We start from the raw sequence: 25,441 nt of genomic DNA, 5'->3' as shown, positions 1-25,441 counted from the left end.
AGCCACTGAGATCTTGATTAATTGACATGAGAAGATTTTCATAATATGGTATTCCATGGAAAAAAGTAGATTTTAAAAGTATATTATAGCATGATTCCATCTTTGTATTCATATTGGTATGTAGTTATCTGGAGAAAAATATAAGGAAGGGGCAGGTACCACAATGTTAATAGAGCTGGTTTCTCTAGGAATGAAGCTGATCTAAAATTTTAAACTACTTGTCTGTATTTTCTGACTTTTGTTGTGATGAGTGTACATTGCTTTTGTAATTAGAAAATTATTTTTTTACACAGAGATACTCCCTGTGAAAGTCGCTCAGTTGTTTCTGACTCTTTGCGACCCCATGGACTGTACAATCCATAGAATTCTCCAGGCCAGAACACTGGAATGGGTAACCGCTCCCTTGTCTGGGAGATCTTCCCAAACCCAGGTCTCCCGCATTGCAGGTGGATTCTTTACCAGCTGAGCAACCAGGGAAGCCCAGAGATACTCCCTACCCTCTTTGTTTATTTTTTTAAGATTTTTTTCTTAATATGGACTATTTTTAAAGTCTTTATTAAATTTTTTACAATACTGCTCCTGTTTTATATTTTGGTTTTTTGGCCGCTAGGCATGTGGGATCTTAGCTCTCCAGCCAGGGATTGAATCTGCACCCCTTACATTGGAAGATGAAGTCTTAACCACCAGACCACCAGGGAAGTCCCTACCCTGTTTTACACATGGGAGAAGAATGATACTGCGATGAAGATCACGCTTCTGAAACATTGGAGTTGTCTTGGCTAATTTCCATTCCTACTTGGTTCCTTCCCCAAAGGAGCACCCAGTACCAGACCTCTTTCTAAGCAGAGGCAGCTGAGGCTGGGATGAAGCACCACCTGCAGACTAGGTTCCTGGGAATTTCTTCTGGAATGATAAACTGCCAGAAACCTCATGACAGTTTACTTTTGGAGACACGGGCCTACACTCAGCCCCCAGTCCTCCGTATCTGCCTCTTTAGCATCCCAGCTGGTGAGGACAGGAACGAGGTGACAAGCCCCTGACGCTGCATCCTCTGGACTTTGCTTTTCTCCAGGTGTCAGCGCCCCTGCTGCTGAGAGTGGAAGAGAGGAAAGGACCTCCAGACAGCAAGTGTCCTCCCCACCATGGGGCAGACCTGCCAGCGAGGATGGGTAAGAGCTCCTCTAGCTTTTCTCTGACTTCACAAGGTCACATGTGCCCCTTCCTGCTCAGCCCACTCTCTCTGGCAGGAGTTACATTAGGATCCATTTTACAATGGAAGCTCCAGACCAAGAGCCCTGCAGGGACTTGTTATGGAACAAGTCAGGAGCCCCTCAGATCCAGCCTTTCTCTGTGCAGTTGAATTTTCACCTGAGCCAGAAATGTCCTGACTAAGGTGAGCCCAGAGGATTATTCATGTAACCCCTCTGTTTAATTGCTTCCTAGATAGTCATTTGCAAATTCACAGATGTGTGATGAAAACAAGACTGTGACTTTTTCTATCTAAGAGAAGACTTCCGGGGCTGTTTTCTATGTGGCCATGTAAAAGCTGAAGCCCATTCTTGCCTCTTACAGACAGCTTTGCTCCTCCTTTGGATGTTGAAACACATCCTGGAAGATGTTTACAGGACAGTGTTCTGAGTGGGCTGGCTCATTTTAAATTAACTTGTGCTGCAGCTGGCCCCTCTGGGCAAGGACGCACTTGCTCCTTTTTAAAGTTATGGAAATAGAGTCACTGAGGGGTTTTAAGCCCAACAGACAGTCGGACAATTGCAGAACTAAAGTCTTGGGGACAGAACTCTCTCACACCAGCATCTTACATCTTAAACACTCCTGTGGCCCAAAGCACTCCTGGGTGTCAAATTAATTCTCAAATATGAGCTTGTGAGCTGCTTTAGCCTCCAGGTGAGGGGCTTGGGCACACAGGAGTGGGGTGAGGTGGGGGCTCTTTCCCTCAGTCCTGCAAGACTGGTTTAAAATGCGCCTTTCATCATTTATGAGATGGACTTTGCAAAGTGTAGCCCAAACACATCCGTCCTACCTCGCAGGGTGTTGAGAGAATTGGATTTAATCTCTTTTCTAACTCCCACGTGGAAGCTCAGTCTTTGTCTCTTCTGCGGAATCTGAGGCGCCTGTTTAATTACAGTCGGAGACTCTGTGGGTCCCTGGTCTTCAACTTCTTTTCCTTCCCTTATCTCCTTTACTCCACAATCAGAACGAGACAAGTTTTGCCTGCCCAGAGGAGGAGGAGGACCTCCCAACTAGAAGGTTTATCTGGGGTGTCGTTGCCACCTCTCCTGGTCCCCACTGCCCCTTTCCTGTGCCCCTGCCTGGTTTTGCCAGCTCCAGGCAGAATGCCACTAAGTGTTTAAAACAGGCCAGGCCAGCCTTGGACCGGGGGCACAAAGCAGCCAGTGTCACAGGCGCCAGGTGGCAGTCAGCAGGCTTGGCCACTGGCACTTGGAATTTGAGGTCAATCTGTGGGTCTAGGACTGGTCCTCCATGGTACTTAGGGGCCCAGAGAGAGGAACATGGGCTCTGGGGTCTCAGACACAAGCTGAAAACTGCCGATTTGGAGGCTGCTTTGAGCTCTCCAGTAGCCCGGGGTGAGTTGGGGTAAGTTGGTGTTGTTGCCCTGTGCTTCTGAATAAATCCATGATCTTTTCTGCAGCCGCTGCCATTTCAGGAGCAGTACCCCATGCCAGCCACTTCAGTTTGCATTCCTTTAATTTTCACAAAGGCTCAACAAAGCAGGTATTATATTCCCATTTTACAGATGGAGAAACTGAGGCTTGAAGAGGTTAAATTACTTGCCTAATTTTGCACAGCTAGTCAGTGGCAGATTTAGGATATAAATTCAGGTCTCTCTGACCCAAAACCTGCGCTCTTTCTATCTTCACATCAAACTTAAGGCTCAGGGCAAGGCATGCCACTCAAACCATAACTTCCTCAGGACAGTTCTATTTCCAGTTGTTTCAAGCTTAGGAATGTTGTGCTTTGAATATTGAATTCCTACTCTTCATCTAACAAAGGGCCAAAAATTATATGGTTCATTCAGTTTCTTTTTCTTTGGTTCCCTGGCTATCCCAAGCCCCAGACAATATTTTTTACTGACCGCTCACTCTTCTTTCTAGGCCTACAGATATCTGCAAGATTTCATGAGAGCCCTTTCAGGGGAGCTTGCTGTCATGAAGTATCAATGTAAAACCTAGACTGTTTGGGTCTTGGGCATGCGGAAGACATCCCTGGATTGTCCTGGTCATTTGATGCCTTTTCTTGTTTTCCTAGCTTCCCTAGGACCGTGATTTCTCTCTTTCTTTTAGTATTTATTTATTTATTTTATTTGGCTGCACCAGGTCTTCGTTGCAGCTCACAGGATCTTTGTTCTTTGTTGCAGCATGAGGGATCTTTTAGTTATGACCTGAGGGATCTAGTTTCCTGAACTGCGATCGAACCCAGGCCCGTGCATGGGGACCATGGAGTCTTAGCCACTGGACCACCAGGGACGTCCCAGGGACCATTATATAAGGGCTTCTTTGGTTTGGAGTCTGCTTAGAAGAGGGCGTGGCTTCTCAATTTATAACTGCAAACATTAATTGAGCACCTACTCTCTACTTGAGGCAGGACAAGAAATGCTGAAAAGATAGGGGTTGCCTTTCAGGGGGATGCAGATTTTCCTGCTGGTTCTCACAGGGACTGGCTGCATGTCTGCTGGCTGCCATGCAACCTTCTAGAAACCTCGGTCTCCTTCCTTGAAAGGAGGATTTCCTCTTGTGCTCTGTCACTCTGGATTCCATTCCCTCTCACCCACTGAGAGTGGTGTTTGCAAGAGTCCCAACAGCAGAAAGAGAGAGCAGGCCCCAGCACAAGCCATTGTTCAAGTGCTTGCATCCTGTTGCTACTGTGCTACTGGCCCAAGCAAGTCACACAGGCAGTCCCAGAGTCACTGTGGGAGGAGACAACACTAGAGCATAGATACAGAGAGGCGAACTGTTGTGGCGGTTTTGTTTGGGTTTTTTTTGCAAACAATATACTATTTATATCCTCCTTATCACCTCAGCTGCCATGATGAAAAAATCCACATGAGCCTGTCTCTTGTTTGGCAGTTCAGTTCAGTCACTCAGTCATGTCTGACTCTGCGACCCCATGGACCGCAGCACACCAGGCCTCCCTGTCCATCACCAACTCCCAGAGTTAACCCAAACTCATGTCCATTGAGTAAGTGATGCCATCCAACCATCTCATCCTCTGTCGTCCCCTTCTCCTCCTTCCCTCAATCTTTTCCAGCATCAGGGTCTTTTCCAATGAGTCAGCTCTTTGCATCAGGTGGCCAAAGTATTGGAGTTTTAGCTTCAACATCAGTCCTTCCAATGAAGGACTTGATTGGCAGCAGCTCTCCAAATCTGTTTGGCAGGGGAAATTGTTAGAGGGTTATGGAAGGACGGGGTGTTAACTCAGCAAGTGGTCACTGCTTAATGCCCACAGTTCCTCCACACTCATCTGGGAAGCATCTCACCCTGCAGTCTTGGGGATGCAGTGGGGCCAGTGGTTCAGCAGAGACAGATTCCTGTGTTCCCATGGCTTCCCTACCCACCTTTCTAGCAGCTAGCTCAGCCAGCTGTGCTTTCATTATTGATGAGCATGTCTGCCTTCTCTCGTGGACTGTGGCTCCCTGAGGGCAGAGCCACTGTTGTTTTCATCCTTGAAGCTCCGCCTTCTAGCACAGGGCCCAGCACATTTGTAAATACCTAATGAAGGCTGATGTGAATCAATTCCTGAATCGAAGATTTCTGAACTCGGCTGCATTTCATCCAGAGGCTCATTTGCCGCTATAGGATATGCTTAGGTATTTCAAGGTTACATGTAATTACTTTCACTTTCTGAGCATTGTTGGTTAATTATAAGCACCAATGTGCCGTGAATGCAACTTGCATGCCTCTATAACACCTTATCTTGTCCTGTCTTTAAGGGTACAGAAACTGAAAATTCAATCCAGCCCCCACTTACTGAAAGTAAGGTAAGAGACCTCAGTGTTATTTCCATTTCCTTCTGTAATGTTTTTGTAGAAGAGACCTAGTGTAGGGCAATTCCCTTTGGAAATTCTGATCATGGTTTTACTGAGAAGCCCTGCAGTGGATTCTGGGGTGAGGGCCCAGACCACCCTCCAGGGCAGAGGCTTTTGGAGAGGACTTTGTTCCTAGGCTCCCTTCTTAACCCTTTTTTTTTTTTTGAATATTATTAAGTTTTACTGGAGTATAGCTGCTTTACAGTGTTGTGTTAATCATCCATGCATATACATATATCCACTCTTTTTTGGATTTCCTTCCCATTTAGGTCACCACAAAGCACTGAATTGGGGCTCCCTGAACTGTACCATAGGTTCTCATTTGTTATCTATTTTATACATAGTATCAATAGGATATATGTGTCAATCCCAATCTTCTAATTCATTCCACCCACTGCCTTCCCCTCTTGGTGTCCATACATTTGTTCTCTATGTCTGTGTCTCTATTATCATTTTGCAAATAAGACCATCTATACTATTTTTATAGATTCCACATATATGTGTTAATATACAACATCTGAGCCCTTTCTTAGAAGCAAAATGCTAAGCATCAGAGCAAAACACAGCGCTCTGCAGTCTTGGAGCTGTGTGGCATCCTGACTGTGGGAGACTCTGGGAGATGGAATGGAAGGGTCTCTCGCCTCTCTTGTCTCTTCCAGTGTGCTGGAGCAGGCTTGTCAGGAAACTGATGCCCACTCCTCCACCCCAGAGGATGGACAGGTCTCAGATCTTCCCTACTGGCATCACCCATGTGCTCCCAAAACAGAATGTTCTGTGCCATTTGAGGTGGGCACCCCCCTCTCATTCCCCAAGCTGGCACTTTACAGTGTCTTTAAAATTGCAACAGGGAGTTCCCTGGTGGCCTAGTAGTTATGATTCTGGGCTTTCACTGTCATGACCTGGGTTCAATCCCTGGTTGGGGAACTGAGATGCTGCAAGTCATGCTGGTGCAGCCAAAAAAAAAAAAAAATATATTGCAACAAGTAGATCTGAGGTGGATTGCTTCATGCAAAGCTGGTAAATTAGAGCCCTTAAGGCCAATTTGCTGGCAGAAAAGCAGAATAACTCTTGATTTCTCCTACATCTGGGCCCACTATCTGGTCCTAGGTGAGGCTCAAGGCTGGGTTGGCATTCATAGCCACCTCTGCCCTGACCCTTATTCCACTGATTGTATAGCTCTATTTTTCTCCCTTCCAAAATAAATAAGAGTCTCCATTGTTTGAGGATTTATGGTTGAGAAGTGAAGCTCAACAGAAAAAAGTTACAACATAGGGTGACATGTGACTTAAGAGCCAGATGAAGGAGGACTCAGCCATGTCTTGGGAAGAGAAGGAAGGTTGGATAGAAGAGGTGAGATCTGCAGAGGGTCTTGATTGAGGAAGGAATTTGTAAGGGCAAGATACACATGCTCAGCAGAGAGAGTAGAGCCTGGAACAGATGGAAAGGAGCCTGCAGAGGCTGTCTGGTGTGATACTGATGAGGAAGACACAAGGGGAGGCTGATGAAGTTGGGCGGGGCGGGCACCGGGTGTCTGGTTAAGGAACTCTAGCGGCTGGGTCCAAAAGATCTTTAGGCTGAGGCATCATGTGACTACATTGCATTCTGTCTGGCAGTGGCAAGGAGCATGAGCCTTGGGCATCCAGGAAACTCAGACATGGGGATGTGGGGATACGTCTAGAGAGATCCCCAGAGGTGTGTGTGCAAGATAATCCACTCAGAGTGGGAAGAAAATAGTACAAGTTCCACTGTTACAAGTTCCATTGTAACCGATTTCTTGATGGTAACCTTGCTTGGTTAGACTCTCAGATGGTTATAGTATCATCTTGCACCTAGGGTCTCACAATGAGAAGTGGTTGTTAGCGGCCGCTTTGTTTCCTGAACCATTTTAAGCGTATTATGAGGCTTTATATCTTCAAACTGCTTGGTTGAAGATTTTTTGTTCTTTATTTTTGTTTTTTCATATGTTTTGTTTTTCAGTTTTCTGGGTAATGTTTTATTTTTATATAATTCCAAAATTAAACTAGTTGAAGTTTTATGCATGATATTATCTGGCTTTAACTAGACTGACCCTTACAAAACACGCAAGTGGCTGAGAAAGATTTCTACATAGAAACTGGATTAAAGCTAATGAACAGTGAGAAATAAGAGTGCTGATTACTTTCCTATCTCTAATACAAGCTACTCATCAGTCACACCTTGGGATTAAAAGAAACAAAAGGTCTGATCAAATATAATAAGTAATCAGTCAAAAAAATTAAAGTGAGCAAGGCTATTTGAATTCTGTCTCTACTTCATATATCACTAATGATGAGCTAGTCCCTATTTACATAGAAGGCCTTGAAATAATTAGCTAGTGATACATTAGGCCACAGCCTTTTAAAATGGTTTATTTCATCTTTATCTCTTTATTTTTATTAAAGTATAATTGACTAGCAGTCAAATGCATAAATCCTAAGTGTTAGATCAATAATTTTGAACACACGTATGCACCTGTATGGGCTTCCCTCACAGCTCAGTTTGTGAAGAATCTGCCTGCAATGCAGGAGACCCCGGTTTGATCCCTGGGTTGGGAAGATCCCCTGGAGAAGGGAAAGGCTACCCAGTCCAGTATTCTGGCCTGGAGAATTTCATGGAGTGTGTAGTCCATGGGGGTCGCAAAGAGTCTGACATGACTGAGCAACTCTCACTCACTCACTCATGCACCTGTATAGGCTTCCACGTGGCTCAGCTGGTAAAGAATCTGCCTGCAATGCAGGAGACCTGGGTTCGATCCCCAGGGAGGGAAGATCCCCTGGAGAAGGGAATGGCAACTCACTCCAGTATTCTCGCCTGGGAAATCCTAGGGACACAGGAGTCTGGCGGGCTACAGTCCAAAGAGTTGGACATGACTGAGCAACTATTACTCACACTCATATGCACCTATATAACCATCATGCAGTTCAAAATATAGAACATTTCCATCACTCCCCAAAATCTCCTCATGCCCCTTTCCAGTCACTGCTTCCCCATCCCCTGTCCTGAAGTTTTCCTTGTTTTGATCTCTAGCACCATAGGTTGGGTTTCTTGTTCTTGAACCTCATGTAAATATAATCATACACATGTGCTCTTTGGTATCTGGCTTTAATGTTTTTATATTGCTGCATATATTCATTCCTACATGATTTTGTATATAGAAGGTCCTAAGATACACACACACACCCCCAAAACTGTTAGAATTAATACACACATCCAGCAAGGATAGAAAATCCATACACAAAAATCAGTGGATTTCTATACATTTACAAAGAAAATCCAAAATTAAATTAAGAAAACAATTTCATTTATAATAGCACCAAAAAGAACAAAACATTTAGGAGTGAACTTAAAAGACGTGTAAGACTTATACTATGAAAACTACAAAACATGTTGAAAGAAATTAAAGAAGATCTAAATAAATGGAAAGACATGCCATGTTCATGTATATTGAAAGCCTTAATACTGTTCAGATAGCAATATTCTTCAAATTGATGTATAGATTCAACACAATCCCTATGAAAATCCCAGCTGGCTTCTCTGCAGAAATTGACAAGTGAATCCTAAAATTCATATGGAAATGGAAGGAACTCAGAATAGCCAAAACATCTTCATAAAAAGAAGGAAGTTGAAGGATTCGTATTTCCTATTTTCAAAGCTTATAAAGATAGTGTGGTACTGGTGTAAGGATGGACATATAAACCAATGGAATAGAATTAAAAGTCCAGAAATAAACCCCAACACCTTACAATCATTTGATTTTTGACAGGGATATCAGAACAATTCAATGGGGGTTAAGAATAGTCTCTTCAACAAATGGTGCTGGGACTATTGGATATCCACATGTGAAAGCATGAGGTTGAATCCCTACCTCATTCCATAAGCAGTTCAGTTCAGTTCAGTCACTCAGTAGTGTCTGACTCTTTGCAACCCCATGGACTGCAGCACACCAGGCTTCCCTGTCCATCACCAACTCCCGGAGCTTGCTCAAACTCATGTCCAGCAAGAAATATGAAAAACTTAATTCAAAAGACCTAAATGCAATAGCTAAAATTATAAAACTCTTAGAAGAAAACATAGGTATGAATCTTGGTGACCTTGGTTTGGCAGTGTTTTCTTAATGTGATACCTGTTATGGACTGAATTGCCACTGCTGCTGCTGCTGCTAAGTCGCTTCAGTCGTGTCTGACTGTGCGACCCCATAGACGGCAGCCCACCAGGCTCCCCCGTCCCTGGGATTCTCCAGGCAAGACTGAATTATGTCTCCACAAAATTTATGTATCGAAGTCTTAGCCCCCATTACCTCAGAATATAACCATATTTGGAGATAGGGTCTTCAGTAAGCTAAAATGAGCTCTTCGGGGTAGACTCTCATCCACCCTGACTGGTATTTCTACAACAATGAAGTCTGGATACACAAAGAGATATCAGGGGTCTGTGCACGAGAGAGAAGATCATATCAGGAAGCAGCCGTCTACAAGCCAAGGAGAGAGGCCCCGGAAGAAACCAAACCTACTAACACTGTGGTCTTGGAAAATTCTAAAATTTGGAAAGCTTCTAAAATTGTGAGAGGGTAAATTTCTGTTGTTTAAGCTTAACATCCAGTCAGTGATATTTTGTTATGGCAGCCCTAGCTAACGAATACAATACCAAAAGAATCCCTGAAGTGGAGACAACCAGCTGTATATTAACGATGAGTGGATAAACAAACTGTGATACAGCTGCACAACAGAATATTATTCAGATATTTAAAAGACTGAAGTTCAGATATGTACTACAACATGAACGAAACTTAAAAACATATGCTAGTACAGAAGAACCTATTTTCAAAACAGAAATAGAGACACAGACATAGAGAATGGACACACAGATACCAGGGTTGGAAGGCGGTTGGGATGAAGTGGGAGAATGGGACTATACTCATTGCTCCCGCTAAGTTGCTTCAGTCGTGTCCGACTCTGTGCGACCCCATAGATGGCAGCCCACCAGGCTCTGCCATCCCTGGGATTCTCCAGTCAAGAACACTGCAGTGGGTTGCCATTTCCTTCTCCAATGCATGAAAGTGAAAAGTGAAAGTGAAGTCACTCAGTCATGTCCGACTCTTCACGACCCCATGGACTGCAGCGCACCAGGTTCCTCCGTCCATGGGATTTTCCAGGCAAGAGTACTGGAGTGGGGTGCCGTTGCCTTCTCCACTATACACACTACTGTGTATAAAATAGGTAACTAATGAGAACCCACCGTATAGCACAGAGAACTCTACTCAGCGCTCTGTGGGGACCTAAATGGGAAGGAAATCCAAACAAGAGGGGATATATGTATAGACAGAGCTGATTCACTTTGCGGTACAGCAGAAACTAACACAACATTGTAAAGCAACTATACTCCAAAAAACTTAAGAATGATGAGAAAATATGGTAAATAAAAGAAGCCAGTCACCAAAGATTGTATGATTCCACTTTTACGAAATGTCCAGAATAGGCAAATCTGTAGAGACAAAAAGCAGATTAGAGGTTGCTCGGGGCTGGGGAGTGTGGACTTTGGATGGGAAGGGACAGGTAATGGATATGGGGTTTCTTTAGGGGATGACGAAAATGTTCTAAAATTGATTGTGGTGAGGATCTCGCAACTCTGCAACTATATTAAAAATCATTGAATCTTATACTTTAAATGTGCATATATGGTAGTCAATTATATCTCAATAATATTGGTACCCCTAAATTGTTTTTCGTTTTTTATACCTGAGAAGTATAAAGTATGTATGGATATACTACAATTTGTTTATCCCCTGTCTTGCTCATGGACATTTGGGTGGCTTCTAGTTTTGGCTATTACTGATAACGTGTTGTGAATTTTTGTATACAAATCTTTGTAGGGACATATACCCTAATTTCTCTTGGGTAAATACCCAGGAAAGGTATTGCTGGGTCATGGGGTCGGTGCCTATGAGACTTTATTAGAAACAACCAAACAGTTCTAAAGTAGCTGTATCATTTAAACTCCCATCTGTCTCATCCATTTTCATGTGTAGCATAGACATTTAGGTGTGTTTTACAACATACTTATTAGTATAGTAAGTGAAACTAAGTAAGTGAAGTCACTCAGTCGTGTCCGACTCTTTGCAACCCCATGGACCGTAGCCCACCAGGCTCCTCGTCCATGGGATTCTCCAGGCAAGAGTACTGGAGTGGGTTGCCATTTCCTTCTCCAGGGGATCTTCCCGACCCAGGGATCAAACCGGCGTTGCAGGCAGGCGCTTTAACCTCTGAGCCACCTGCATTAATAGTTGTAAAACGTTTTTACTACATTGAGATACATGATCAAAACTTTTTTACTATAGGGATTTCTAAACAGATAAGCTCTGTAGCCAGGAGCTAAGAGAGAGTAGATACTGTGCTAAAAGAAATGTATTCATTTCCTAGGGCCACAAGAACAAATTGCCACAATCTTGGTGGCTTAAACAAACAGGAATACATTGTCTCACACTTCTGGGGGGCCAGAAGACCAAAATCAAGGTGTCAGCAGGGCCAGGTTCCTACCACAGGCTCTAGGGAACTTCTTGCACTGCGGGGGGCTCTCAGCATCCTTTGGCTGGTTTTCACATGGCATCTGCCTCTGCCCTCACACGGCACTTTCCTTTCTCCTCAGTATGTCTTGTCTTCTGCCTCTTAATGAGGACAGTCATGGGATTTAGGGCCCATCAGTAATCCAGGCTAATCTTGAGATCTTTAATTTAATTACACATGCAAAGACCTTTCTTCCAAATAAGGTCACATTCACAGGTTGTGGGGATCAGGCCATGCCTTGGGGGGAGGGGGTGCCATTCAACCCACTCCAGTCCTGCTCCAGCAGAATGAATCAGAAGGAGAAGATGGATTCAAGAGAGTCCGTAGGTTTGATTTGTGTTGTGTTTGTTCTCAAGACCCAAGTATAAGTAGACTTGATGGGTTTTGGTGACAGATTAGATGTGGGGCATTTGGGCGGGGAAAGAGCTCAAGGATGGTGTTCAGGTTTCCAGCTTGGGTGGCAGGGAGTTGGTTCTGTCTGGAACATTCTTTTCCTAAGAGAGAAGAGAAAGCACAGGCATGGCATACTCCCTCCTTTTATTCTGGTCTCTGCTCATATGTCACATACTCAGAGAGGCTTCCCTTAGCCATCCTATCTAAAATGATAGTCAGATTCTCTGTGGTTTTATATTATAATTTAGTTTTTCTCTCTCAAGCTCTGGAAATCTGGAGGTTGTCAGTGTAGGGCTGATATGGGGTCCCTGGGTGAGAGGGAAACAGGCTCTTTCTATTTTATTTTGTTGCTTTGTTTTGTATGGCTGCCATTCTCAAGGTTATCTCTTAATCCAAGACAGTTCCTGGATCTCCAGCCAGTCTGTCTGTAGTTCAGCCAGCAAGAGGAAAGGAGGTGGGATGGCAGAGGGGAAGCTGCGCAGGAATGGCTCTGGGAAGCTTCCATGAGATGCTCTCACTTTTTTTTCTGTTACTGATGGAACTTGGGTCCTACCGTCTGATGTGCAGCAAAATCAATCTACAGACACCGGGTGGGTGGTAGAGACCAAAGTCCCGAAGTACCGTCTGTTCAATGTTTACTGTGGGGCCCCAAGGGGCAGCTCATGCACAACAGACTTTCAGGCAAGGGTTTTTTTTTTTTTCCAGGAAAGGGCTTTTTTAAAGGGAGCATTAGGGGTAAGGGTCGCAGGGTGTGTGATAGGTTAGCAGACATTCTTCTGATTGGTTGGTGATGAATTAAGAGATGTTTTCAGGAGTCCTATTCATCAGTCTTTTAGTTCCAATCAGTCTGGGTTCTACATGCTTGGGGTCAGCAAGTTACCATCCTCCTCTGAGTGGGGGTCTTACTTTCTGCAGAACTACTCAAAGATACACACACGCTTCAGATGTTATCTTGGTCCCTTCAGGAGGCCCAGGACCATTGTTCTAATCATTAACTCCAGGAGTTGGTGATGGACAGGGAGGCCTGGTGTGCTGCAGTCCATGGGGTCACAGAGTCAGACACAACTGAGCGACTGAACTGAACTGAAATACTTTTGGGGGCTCAGGGAAGGCCAAACAAGAAGGCAGATGGGGAGCGGGCAGCATGGAGGGATTTCTGGCTGGGAAGACCCTACAGGGTCCCGCTCAGTTTCAGACCCCCTTTTCTTGGATATTCCTCAAGCCTGAGGGGAACAGGGTTGGGAGAAGAAAGGGAATAAAGTTTTGCAAAGAGAGGTTAATCATAAACTTGGCAGGGGAACTCAGTTTTGGGGGACAAGGGGAAATAGAAATTGTAAGAGGTAGTTGTGTGGCCAACACTTTGCTTTATTTTTCCTCCTACCACCTGACATAAGGTACCTTTAATTTGTGATTTGTTTACTGTCTCTCCCCACAGAATGTAGGCAGAGACTCTGTCTTTCTCACCTACACATTTCTAGTGAACTAGGAAGTACAGGGCACCTTAAGTGCTTCACAAGTACTTGTTGAGTGAATAAATGACAAGGAGAGCAACCAAGAAGAAAATAAATTTAAGAAGAAATGACTGTGATGGGAGACAAATTGAGTTTCAGGTGCCTGTGGGAGCTAGGACTGGATATTTACAGGCAGTTGGAAATATGAATCTGGAGCTCAGGAGAGGTGGGGGCTGCAGTTCTTGACAAACAAGAGTGATTCTTTGGGTAGGGCAGGCTGGGATGCACCCACAGGAGACTCAGAGAGCAGGGAACACTCAGCTCCTTTGACCAAACTAGATGCCCCACCCCCACCGCACTGGGAGGGGCCGCTGCTTTCCTGCCCCCCTTACAGGCCCCTCTCACTGGATCAGCCTCAGCACTTGGTCCGAAAATGCCCTTTATAAGATGGCTCTGCAGAGCCAGGCTCCACGTGCTATGTTTTATACATCTAACCAAAAATGGCTCAGTACACTAGGGGAGACAGGCTCCCCAACTCAGTGCTTGGACCCAGCTGTGACTGAGCCATCACTGGGCTTGGGTGAAATGAATATTTTGCCTTCTTAGAGCAGCAGGGTGGTCTTGAGTCAGACTGCCTGGGCTTAGATCCCAGCTCTTCCAATCAGTAGCCCTGTAACCTTGGAGAAGTCACTTAATCTCCCTGTGACTTGGTGTTTACACCTATAAGATGGGGATAAAATTGGTTTTTACCTCATTGGATTGTTCTGTGGATCAAGCATGTTAACATATGTAAAGATTTTAGAACAATACCTGGTATGTAGTAAATCCTACCTAAACACTATTATTATAAAGGGGACTTCCCAGGTGGTTTAGTGGTAAAGAATCTGCCTGCCAAGCAGGAGATACAGGTTTGATTCCTGGGTTGGGAAGATCCCCTGGAGAAGGAAATGGTAACCCATTCCAGTATTCTTGCCATGTACAGAGGAGCCTGCTAGGCTACAGTCCACAGTTTGTAAAGAGTCCGACATGACTTAGCAACTGTGTGTGTGTCAGTCGTTCAGTTGTGTCCAGCTCTTTGTGACCCCATGGACTGCAGCCCAGCAGGCTCCTCTGCCCATCAGATTTTCCAGGCAATAATACTGGGGTGGGTTGCCATTCCCTTCTCCAGAGATCTTCCTGACCCAGGGTTTGAACCCAGGTCTCCCACATTGCAGGTAGATTCTTTACCATCTGAGCCACTGGGGAAGCCTCAATTTCATGACTAACCAGCAGTAAACATTATTATGAAACCAAAGTATTTGATTTAAAAAGCAGCCCTTATTTTTACTTCTCTGGGCTAAAATATATTTTCCTTTAGGATATTATGGTAAGAGGAGATGGAAATTACAATGAAAAAAAAAAATCTTTCAGCAAAACAAAAAGCCAGTGCCTAGGTTTTGTTTGTGTTTAATTTGCTGGCCTGTGCAATCCCACAGGCTGGGGACCCCGCCTAGGTGTTGACGTGGATTCTCCTATGTGAGCATTTCCCTCTATATTTTGGAGCTAATTCCAAGAGGCAGGATCGAGAAACCTTTTTTTGGACACATGAGGGTGGTTTGTGTGGAGGCACTGGGGAGAAATAGCCCAGGAAACTCAGGGCAGCCAGCAGGGTGATTTAAGATTGCTCTGTTCCAACACGATATGGGTGTCCTTTGGGGAAGGAGCTGGCCTCAGATAAGAAGCAGGCCTGAGGCCAGGCAGGCCTAGCAGTCTGGTTAACCCTTCTTCCTCCAGGCCATTATTCTTTAAGCACAGGAGGCTCGTCAGGTTCAGAGGTAATGGGAGGAGGATGGGGTGTTCAGGGATTGACAAGACTGGATTGGGCTTCCCTTGGCATCCCTGAGGGAGTCATCCTTAAAGGAGAATAGAAGACTTTTGGGGACAGAAGCGGAACAAGGTGTCTTGGAGGTGGGGGGTGGTGGTGGTGGTGGTGGTTTCAGGCCCTTTCTGAACCAGGTAAACAAGTCAGAGGTGAACAAAAAGCACGCATGTGGGACCTTGATGATACCTGAGAGGGCTGGGACTTGAGTGAAGCAAAAGAAGTGCTAAGAGTAAAGAGTTGGAGATGACAGAGCGACTGAGCATGCATGCACACATGCAGGGCGCAAGGCCTCTCTTACTTCATCTCAGTACCGCTCTGATACCTGAGGCCTTGGGTCTGTAAATTCCAGTTATCAGTTGAAAGTTGAAATGCCTACCGGGGCCAGTCAACTGTGTGTACCAGTGAAGCAGGTGGACTGGGTGGGGTCTGGGGCAAGCCGCAGTACCTCGCCTTGTCTGAAGGGGGCAGTAGTGCTCAATGCCAGCTGATTGTTGTCAGTAATAACATGGGCTCTGTGAGGCTAGACTCTAGATGCCAGAAATCTGGATTTTAAAGTGACATCTGGGACTTCCCTGGTGGTCCAGTGGGCAGACCATGCTTTCAACATAGGGCATGTGGGTTCAATCCCCGGTGGGAGAATTAAGATCCTGCAAGCCAGGCAGTACAGCCTAAAATTTTTTTAAAAATAAGGTGACATCTCCTAATTTTCAAGGGTTGACCCATACATTTAAAACATTGTGCATGTGTGCTCAGTCATGTCCGACTCTTTGCACCCCTTGGACTGCAGCCCACCAGGCTCCTCTGTCCATAGGATTTCCCAAGCAAGAATACCAGAATGTGTTGCCATACCCTTCTCCAGGGAATCTTGTTGACCCAGGGATTGAACCCATGTCTCCTGCATTGGCAGGCGGACTCTTTACCACTGAGCCACCAGGGAAGCACATAAAACATGAGGTGGGTCCAATACCATGTTTCCACCTGGCAGTTGCCAATTTGTAACTTCTGTTTTGAGGCTGTTGGAAGGCAGCACTCTAGGCAAATGAAGGAGGAAGGGAGCAGGCTGAGGTGATTTTACGACCCCAGCCACTCCTTATCCTTCTCACGCAAGAAGCAGAACTGTGGAAAGTTGATGAGAAAGTCACAATGAACTTTCATCCCAGTGTTCTCCAGATTGACAGGATCTCTAGGACCCTGGAGGAACCACGGCCGGCAGTGTCTGAGGGAGCCTACTAAAAGTATTACCGGTCAGTTCATTTCAGACATTTCCCCCAGATGTCCCTTTAGAAAGTTAGGGTCTAAATCGGTCATTCTCATTCCTGACAGTCCCTGGCATTCACCTAGGGAACCTTTAAAAGGCTGTTTGGCGTGCACCCCAGATCAATTCAGCCATCATCTCCGGGATTAGAGCCGGGACATTAGCATTTATAAAAGCTCTCCGGGTGATTATTATTATTTTTTGCTGCACTGCCTGGCTGAGGGATCTTACGTTCCCCAACCAGGGATCGAACCAGGGCCCACAGTAGTGAAAGTGTTGAGTCCTAACCGCTTTCACCACCAGGGAATTCCCTCCAGGTGATTCTTCTATGCACCCAGGTTGAACACCGCAGATCTAACTAACAGAAACACTGGGTCAGTCTCCCCTCCTGGTGGTGCTTTTCAGAATGTGTTCTGCATGCATGACAGGCCCCCCACTGTCAGTATTCCAAGATGCTGCCCTAGTGTGGGTTTTCTTTCTTCTCTTTCTCTTTCTCTTTGGGACCTTAAACAAGTTCTATAAACCCCATAACCCTCATTGATTAAGGGTGGATAATGATATTTGCCCTTCTAACCTCACCAGCCTGTTATCAGGAGAAACGAGGCAATAAATGAGAAACTACTCTGTAAACTGTCAACATAATCCAAGCATTGCTGTTACAAGTGTGCTGCCAGATGCTGGGGTACAGCCTTGTTCCTCGGCAGAGAACTTCTGGAATAAAGTTCCTAGTGCCCATGGGGCTGACGCAAATGATTTCATTCTGACTTGGCTGCAGCCCTCACTTTCTTACCAGCAGGGGTGTTTCGTGGCTTGGTAGCCCAGCAGTCTGATCCTCTACCCCCACCCCAACTTGAACAGAGAAACCCAGCAGACGTTCAGGAGGAGGGGGCATCTAGAGGGGAGACCTGTGGAAGTAGGTTTCCTATGGTCCAGATCTTTGCTGCTCTTCCTCAGAGTCTGTAAAGTAATTAGCAAAGGGACTTCACTGGGGTCCAAGAGATCCATGATAGCAACAAAAAAGAAGCAGAATAATAAAGAAGTACAAGGGGTGATAAATGGCATGACATAAATGAGCAATTCTGAGCCTAGTATGGGACACAGCAGTGCAGCATGGGCCCCGGCCTCAGGAAGCTGTCTGATTGGGGCAGATAAGGCCACCCTCCCCCAGAAGACAGCCAGCAATATCAGGCAGGCTGTCATGACTCAGTGTTACTTATCTGTGGACCAGGCTTACAGTAAGGTGGTGGGAAAGGATGAACAGGACACTGGCTGGGCATCAAGACTGGGTTTGAGTCCCAGCTCCAAACTCTACCACAACCTGATGCTGGGCAAGATGGTCCACCTACTGCTCCTCACATTCTTACTCTGTAAGGAAGAGCCTTGGTCTAGATCTAGATGGACTCTGACCACAGTCCGAGTTTGCCCTGTGGAAGTGCTGAGGCCTGGGAAACTGCAGTGAGTAGCCATGGTCAGGGAAGGCTTTATGGGGAGGGTGGGAGAGCTGGGTTTCCGGTGAGAGGGACACTGGTCAGGTGGAGGTGAGTGGAGAAGGCTGAGCAAGCAAGGAAATAGTGCAGGGACTCAAACAGGATGGACCTGGTGTGGGTCAAGGACAGGGGGAAGCGGCCTCCTTGGGGTGGAGAAAAGATAAGTGGGGAAGAGTGGAGTCAGATTACATAAGGCCTCAGACACAAGGCAGAGATGTTTGAATTGGCTCCATCAGGAAGGAGGGGGCCATCAAGGGATTTAGGGCACGGTTATGATGTGATTAGGCTGCTTTTTAGCAGGAATAATGTGGCTCAGACCTCAGAATGACTTGGATGGCGGGAAGCCAGGAGCCAGGAAGGGCAGCTAGAAGACTTGTAATATTTCTGGCATGGGCTGATGAGGACTGAGGGTTGGGAAAAAGCAGTGGGGCAGGCCTAGAGATATTTCTCAGGAAACCTTGATAGGCCTTGGGACCTGGCTGCATTCTGGGGATGGGGAGGAGTGAGTCCTCTTAAGAAGCAGATTCTCTCTCAAAGGCAGCGAAGAGAAAGTACTGGCAGCCTCCCTGCCTGCAAACAGAACATCTCAGGGTAGCCAGTGGAAGTGTTAGTTTTCCCCTGGCTCTGGCTCAGATAAACATCTCAGTTGTAATGGGGGCTCAGTGATGATGCTGGCCGGGCCTGGGTAAAAGGGTATGTGTACTCCTGATCACTGCCCTGGACTCATTCCATCTTTGAGTGCCAGGCCCTGGGCTGAGTGTGAGACAGAGCAATTAACAAAGCACAATTCTTGGTCCTTGTGAGTCTGGCAGAATTACATTAGCAAGACTTGAATGGCACTTGAGAACAACCAAATTGTTATCATCCTCCCAATTTTGCTTTATGGAATTGCAGGTGGTGTAAATGTTTGATGGCTGCCAAGAGACCTCTCTGTTCCTGGCTTATAAGGATACTATCCAGGGGGTGAGGCTTTCCTGATGGCTCAGCAGGTAAAGAATCTGCCTGCAATGCAGGAGACACAGGAGATGCGGGTTTGATCCCTGGGTCAGGAAGATCCCCTGGAGGAGGAAATGGCAATCTACTCCAGTATTCTTGCCTGGAGAATACCATGTACAGAGGATTACAGTCCAAAGAGTTGCAAAGAGTCAAAAAGGACTGAGCAACTGAGCACACATCTAGGAGGCAGAGCCAGGTTTTGTGAGGCTGGTAGCTTAAACAATTTGGGGGAGCGTCTTTGGAAAATAATTCAAAATTGCAAAATAAAGTTGATGGGTCCTCTCAGGGCCTAGACTCAGGGAAATGTGAGCATGAAGTCTCAAAGTGTAAACCTCATCAGCTTCCAAGTCAATCTTATAATACCCACCATTTATTATTTGCATATTATAAGCAAGTGTTTTATTTGACTATTTCACAGCAACCAAGGGAGGTAGGTGCCATTAGTATCTCCATGTTATAAGATGAGAAAGCAGGCTCAGAGAAGTGACTTTGGATGCCTCAGCCATAAAGCAAGGTGGGGGGCGGTGAGGGCTATGCTCTGGACTGACAGCTCTGGGCTCCAGGGCCACAACTGAGATCTTCTTCAATTGATGATGGCAAAAATCATGCTCCTGAGGTTCCTGAGAAATGTTCTGGTCCTAAACCATCCCCTCCTGACTCCACTGTACCTTTCTTAGGCCTGGCCAGGGGCTCCCAGGATCCAGGGCTTGCGTAGAGGTTATGGGGCTGGACAGTGGCCATCTCTCCTGCCTTGGTTCCAGTCCCATGGCCTGTTTAGGCAGAGAGGCTACCTACCACTGGGAGGACATAAAACCCAGGGGTGAGCACGGGTTTGAAAACACACTGACTCAAAGTCTAATCCTAGATCTACAGCTTTCTGGTTGTACAGTAAGACACATGGCCTCAGTGAGCCCCTACTTACTTGCTTACCTGCTGAATCAGTAACCACTTCTTTGTATTTTGAGTTCAGTTCACGTCCTCTTGTAAGGCAGTAAAGCGCCTGGTGGTGTCTGGCACACAGAAGCAATTAATCTAAGAATCCTATGGCTGCCATCAGTCCTAGTAGCAGCATAAACACCTCTGATTCCGCAACTCCCTTCCCTATTTTAGAATTGAATGGTTTTCTGGGGATTCCTCCCAACCTAGCTGACTTCCTTCAGGAAGTGAGAAAGGCGGCATCTAAGAGGGGCGCCCAAACTGTCCTCCACACTCCACCGAGTCTGGGTGCTCAGGAGCCCAGGGGTTGGGGCTAGCGCCTGCAGCTCAAGTCCCGCCCAACGGCGTGCGGCGTGCGCCCTTGGGGAAGACGGCTGAAAGAACCTGTGACTCAGGGACGGACGCTGTGGGGCGTCGCTCTTGGTTTAGCAATACAAATCCGCCAGCTGGAGGATCAGGCCTAGAGGCGCTGCAGCACGGGCGGGCCAGGGTGGAGTGGGGTGATGCCCGGTCGGTGAGGACCCAGGTGGGGCTCTGCGCTCGGCCCCTTGGGCCCGCGAAGGTTGGCAGGCGTGGGGCCCCGGTGCGAGGACCGCCAAGCCTCCCAAGCCTCCAGGTCTCTCGCATTCGCCGCCACAGGCCCCGCTCGCTTTTCAAGCCCACTTCTTCGAGTCCCCTTAGGGCGTCTCCCGTTCCTTGGAACTAACAGGGGCTAACCCTAATTTCCGAGGAAGGGGACTGCGTCCCCGTCCCTCTCCCCCCTCCCCCTAAGGCTGCCCAGTTCCCCAGCCAGCCGGGCCGGGCGGTGCCGCCTCCCCGCCTGCGCCCCGCCCAAGCAGGGCGCCGCCACGCGTGGCGGTGCGCGCGCGACAAAACCTCCCGCCCCTGCGCCGGCTCCCTACGTGGGGGACGTGCCGGGAGATGCCTGGCCGTGGGGGATTTCGCAGCGTCGCCCGCCCTCTTTCAGACGCTGGGAGGAGCGGCCACCGCGCCCCCCAGGTCCTGGCCCGCCCGCCGCCGCCCGGCACAGCCGAGGCGCGCGGCAGCCAATGGGCGCCGAGGAGGTGGGCCGGCTGGCGACAGTCACCCTCGCGCGGACGGGAGCGCGCAGACGGGGAGCGCGAGAGCCGGCGCCGCGCTCCGGGTGGTGGGGGAGGAGCCGCCGGAGGAGGAGGAGGAGGAGGAGGAGCCGCGGAGCAGCCGCCAGAGGACCACTGTTAGCCCGGGCTGCGGAGGACAGACGCCGGCCGCCCGCCTGTCGCCCCGAGCCCTCAACCGCCAGCATGATCGCCGCGCAGCTCCTAGCTTATTACTTCACCGAACTGAAGGATGACCAAGTCAAAAAGGTGAGCCGGGGCCGCTGCCGCCGCCCGGCGCTCTGCCCGCAGCCTTGCATTCCGGCATCCGCTCGCCGCCGCAGCCGCCTCCATCCTCCCGCGCCCAGCCTCCCTCAGGCCAGCATTGGTTGGATTGGCGGGCGGTGGGGAAGTCTTCGCCCTTCGATTCTTCCTGGGGCCGTCTGTGTATGTGTTGGGGAAAGACCCTCGAGACTGGGCTGCCTGCTGCAGTGTCCTTGAAACGGGCTGTGGAAGTCAAATGGGCCCCCGGGCCATGCGGGGAGGTGGCCATGTGGGGACTGGTGGGCTGGTCCGTAGGGCCTGTTTGGTACGGTCCTAGCGCCGTGGGCGGAGTGATCACAGAGATGCTGGGGAGGTGAGTGCGCGGCAGGCGGGGGTGCTGGCTGGAGGCCAGGCATCCCATATTTGGGGTTCCTGGTGGAGGGCGTCAGGGGTCCGGGAAAACTGGCACCCCAGCTCTCCCAGCTATTGCGGCTGCTCCCTTAATCTGAGGACCGAGCGACCCGCATGGCTTCCTGAAACAGGGAGGGGCGCGGAGGCCACCGGAAACTTTGCTCATAGGCCTCAGGTCTGGAGCGGTACGTCTGAATGGAATTTTTTTTTTTTTTTTTTTTAATCATCCCTTTATGTGACCGCTCTCTTACGCTGTAATTTCCAGCCAGCCCAAGGGAGCTCAAATAAGAGACTGCTCTTTTGAGTCGGATGGAGGTCTTGACTTGCATGCTTATGGCATGTGTGTTCTTGAACAAGGACACATCTCCCTCCCTTGACTTCAAACATAAAAAACTGTCAGCTGGCAGGTGTGAAAGGTGTATCTCTCCCTTCTACCAGCTTTGGCACCAAGTATTTAAGAAACAGCCTAAACTGTAGGGAAGGACGCCCATTTTATCATTGCCAAGCCTGGCATATGCTCCTGACCCACACCCAAAGTGAGTGACATTATTGCTGGGATAAGGTGGGCTGGAGAGCAAAGTCAACGTGACTTTGGAGTTCCAACAAGGGAGCGCTACCTACAGGTGAGAGGCAGGAGCCACAGACCTGCAGCCACCGGGAGTTCAGTGCTCTTCATAATCACCCAGGACAGCCCCCGCCTCTGGCACAAGAGGAAACAGGCCTGCTGAGGGTAGTGAGATCACCTCACCAAGGTCACCCGAGGAGTTAGGGGGAAAGCCAGGGTGTGACCCGAGTTTTTGCCTCCCTCCACTGGGAACTTGACCAAGGCTCCTCCTTGAAGTCAGCTGAGGGGGAGGTGCTGAGACAGAGGATGCTGCTTGGATCTTGGATCCTGTGCTCGGTGGGAACCAGAGTTGGGTAGTTAGGAGACAGGCCTGGGAACCAGCCAGAGTCCTTCATGGCTACAAGTGGCAGTGTCTGGAGTTGTCAAACCATGGGACTCCACTCCTGAGGAACACCCTGGAGCCTCCTGCCCACTGAGCTCTGGGAGCTGTGCATGCCAACGTGTGCATTTCACAGTTGTCTGCAGTGGTGTTGCGTATCACTAATGCTCTTCCCATTTCACAGTGGGGAGTTGAAGACATAGATGGGTTCACTGTCCTCTCCTTGCACGTGGTGCCCTCTGTAGCTCAAGACGGCCGATCACCAAGGTGGGGATCCAGATAACCTTGTAAGCCTCCAGCATCCACACCCACTATCATCTGTGGCTGCCAGGGGCCAAGTTGAGTTGAGGTTTGGACTGCCCTTGGTGGGACCCATTTTATCATGTGGGCAGTTTCTAGTGTGGCCAGAGCCCTCCACTCCTCGTGGTAGCCTGACTCACAGTCTATCCACCAGGCTCCTGTACACATCTGACTGTGTGATTTCTGAATCACTTGATCCTCAAATCCCTCCTCCTCTGAGACTGGCTTTCTGAAATTCCTTCTCTGCCTTCCTCTGACCTCAGAACCTTGCTGGAGGAGGGTCTTGAGGCCAAAGCTTCCACCAAATAATATTATTGGTCAAGGAGAGTCTTAAAAACAAGCTGGCATTCTTGCATCTCATGGAGGAGTTCTCAGGCTGCTTTCTATGGGGAGAGGATGTGGATTCCTGCCAGAGGGTCGCCTTGGCCTTCATGATGGGCTGTGTGGCTCTTCCATTGTGTGTGTGATCCTCAGGAAGCTTCCTGGGCCCCCTGAACACATAGTGGGCACTTGTTCTGATAGCCTAGTCAGTTTTCCCAGCCCCTACTTGTGCAGATCCTGAGAGACTGCATCTGTTCTCCTGGGACTCTGGATTATTAGAGACCACTTACCGTAGGGATCCAAGGTAAGTCCTCCACCTGCAGGACTCCAAGCCCTGTTTTTCCTGCGGAACTGGGCCCTACTTGCAACCCGATGAGGAGCCAGTGAAGACAAGCCATGATGATTCAGCCCTCCAGCCCTGGGTGGCCTCTGGAGTACTGAAGACAGCTCTGGCACCCCCAACTAATCTTCATCCATCTCCTTGCCCTCTATCCTCGGGGTGGAAAAGGGGAAGATGGGGATGGTGCCAGCGAAGGTTTATGGGATTGCTTGGGATACAAAAGTGATCATGAAAGGGTATCTTTTCTCTCCCCATTGCTTATGGGACATCAGTAATTCAACCTCATAAATACATCCTGTGTTGAAATGCGCCAAGCATCTGGCTTCCCAGCATGGATCGCTGTTTTCCAGACTGCGTATGCATAGTGTTAGATGATGGGGTGCAGTGAAAAGGGTGCCCTGGCATTAGACTGAAGTACAAAAGTATAAAACATAGATATCCCTTTTACTCTTCTATTGCTTTTGGGAGGAAAAGGATGCTCGTGTGCATTCCATTCATCAGAATTCTAGCCACCTGTTAATTTTGCAGCTACAGCCTGTGTCTTTTGACCTCCAAGCAGCTTTTAACATGCCTCTCCTCTCACCTGCTTCCTCCACTTGGGTTAGCCATTAAGAGCCTGAAGAATGGTGAAGGATTTCATAGAGCTGCATTCCTTCAGGAAAGGAAGATTGGCCCCGCAAGGTTAGAACTTGGCTTCTAAAGAAAGGCTAGACTTCCTTTCCTCCAGAGTTGTCATAATGGTGAACAAATGCCAGTGGATTTTCCCTGGGAGGGATCCCCACGATCTGACAGAAACCCCACAAGCAGGTGAGCAACAACTGTGATTTGTCCAAAGTCCTCCAGTGCTTGTTTTGTGAAGACAGAGAAGAGTATGCTTAGCAGTTACAGGGCTACCGAGTTCTAGTTCCCTGGGGCCCATGTGTCCCAGTGGCAAAAGCAAGCGTTTAAAAAATGCTTGTTTCCTTATTGATTGGGGGTAGGGTGGGGGGAATGAGAGAGAAATGATAGAAAACCGTCACAGGCACCTTTTGATCTGGTGTTATGCAAATACTCAGAAAGAGCCTCACTCCCTGGGGAATCTTCATTACACAGCCCCTGTCCCCTCTACCCTTTGGAAGTTCCTTGGAGTTCTCCACCCAGAAAATCCCCAACACTTCCTTTGGCTTCACAGTTTGGGATTGTCTTGAGGGAATAAACTGGGAGTGCTGGTAGGTATGAGGGACTTTGACATCTGGCCATGCCGTGCAGTCCTCCCACACTCCTCCTGTTTTCTGGAGAAAGCATGGGCAGCTTTCTCCTAGAAGGACTGTGCGCCTGCAGTCAGGGGTTCCTGCCTGGTAGAATTAGCCACTGGAGTCAGCTCTGAACATGCCTGAGGAGGCTCTGGGGGAGATGCTGGAGAGGCCAACATACACCTCTGCCCCCAGGAAGTAGTCCTGGCTAGACCGCCGACACCTGCTTAATTGATTTGAGGACATTTAGAATCAAATCCAATCATGGGAGTGCAGTCATTTCTTCAGAAACTGTTTGAGTCCTTTATTTGGTGCAGAGTATATACTAGGCTGGAGTGCTGACTATAAACCTGGACAAAATAGTCCCTGTTTTCTCATGGAGTATAAATAATTATCTGCTGTCTTATGATAAGTGCAAAGCATAGAATGCTATGAGAGCTCTTGGGGCCATGGTCAGATCTTTAGGTGGGAAGTCACTAGCCTAGGAGTTGCTTAAAGTCAGGCTCTAGGGAATTCCCTGGCAGTCCTGTGATT

The 25,441-nt window shown here is 47.9% G+C and overlaps 1 protein-coding gene and 1 long non-coding RNA gene across 3 annotated transcripts in view; one reads left to right on the top strand and one right to left on the bottom strand.

The window, feature by feature from the left end:
• HK1 (hexokinase 1) overlaps nt 1-25,441 on the top strand; it is a 112,761-nt gene that overhangs the window by 20,978 nt on the left and 66,342 nt on the right. Inside the window, exon 2 of one of the 2 annotated variants that reach the window (XM_086382618.1) lies at nt 1,073-1,169. In XM_086382618.1, the coding sequence (XP_086238744.1) occupies nt 1,143-1,169 (27 nt within the window). In that variant the 5' untranslated portion in view covers nt 1,073-1,142. Of the gene's footprint in view, nt 1-1,072; nt 1,170-21,202; nt 21,366-25,441 lie in introns of those variants that run through there. The other variant, XM_086382617.1, reaches the window with a different exon arrangement.
• LOC147342985 (uncharacterized) lies at nt 11,789-20,873 on the bottom strand. The gene is made up of 2 exons (XR_015157091.1): nt 20,014-20,873; nt 11,789-12,134 (listed from the first exon to the last, which is right to left on the bottom strand). It is a non-coding gene; the product is annotated as an uncharacterized LOC147342985 (long non-coding RNA).

The sequence above is a fragment of the Bos grunniens genome, chromosome 28 (assembly GCF_055505025.1).
Source record: "Bos grunniens cultivar Pamir isolate PY7600 chromosome 28, Bosgru_T2T1.0, whole genome shotgun sequence".
In the NCBI taxonomy this organism is placed as follows: domain Eukaryota; kingdom Metazoa; phylum Chordata; class Mammalia; order Artiodactyla; family Bovidae; genus Bos; species Bos grunniens.
Note: the sequence above shows the minus strand (reverse complement) of the source record. Positions and strands in the feature narration are given on the sequence as shown.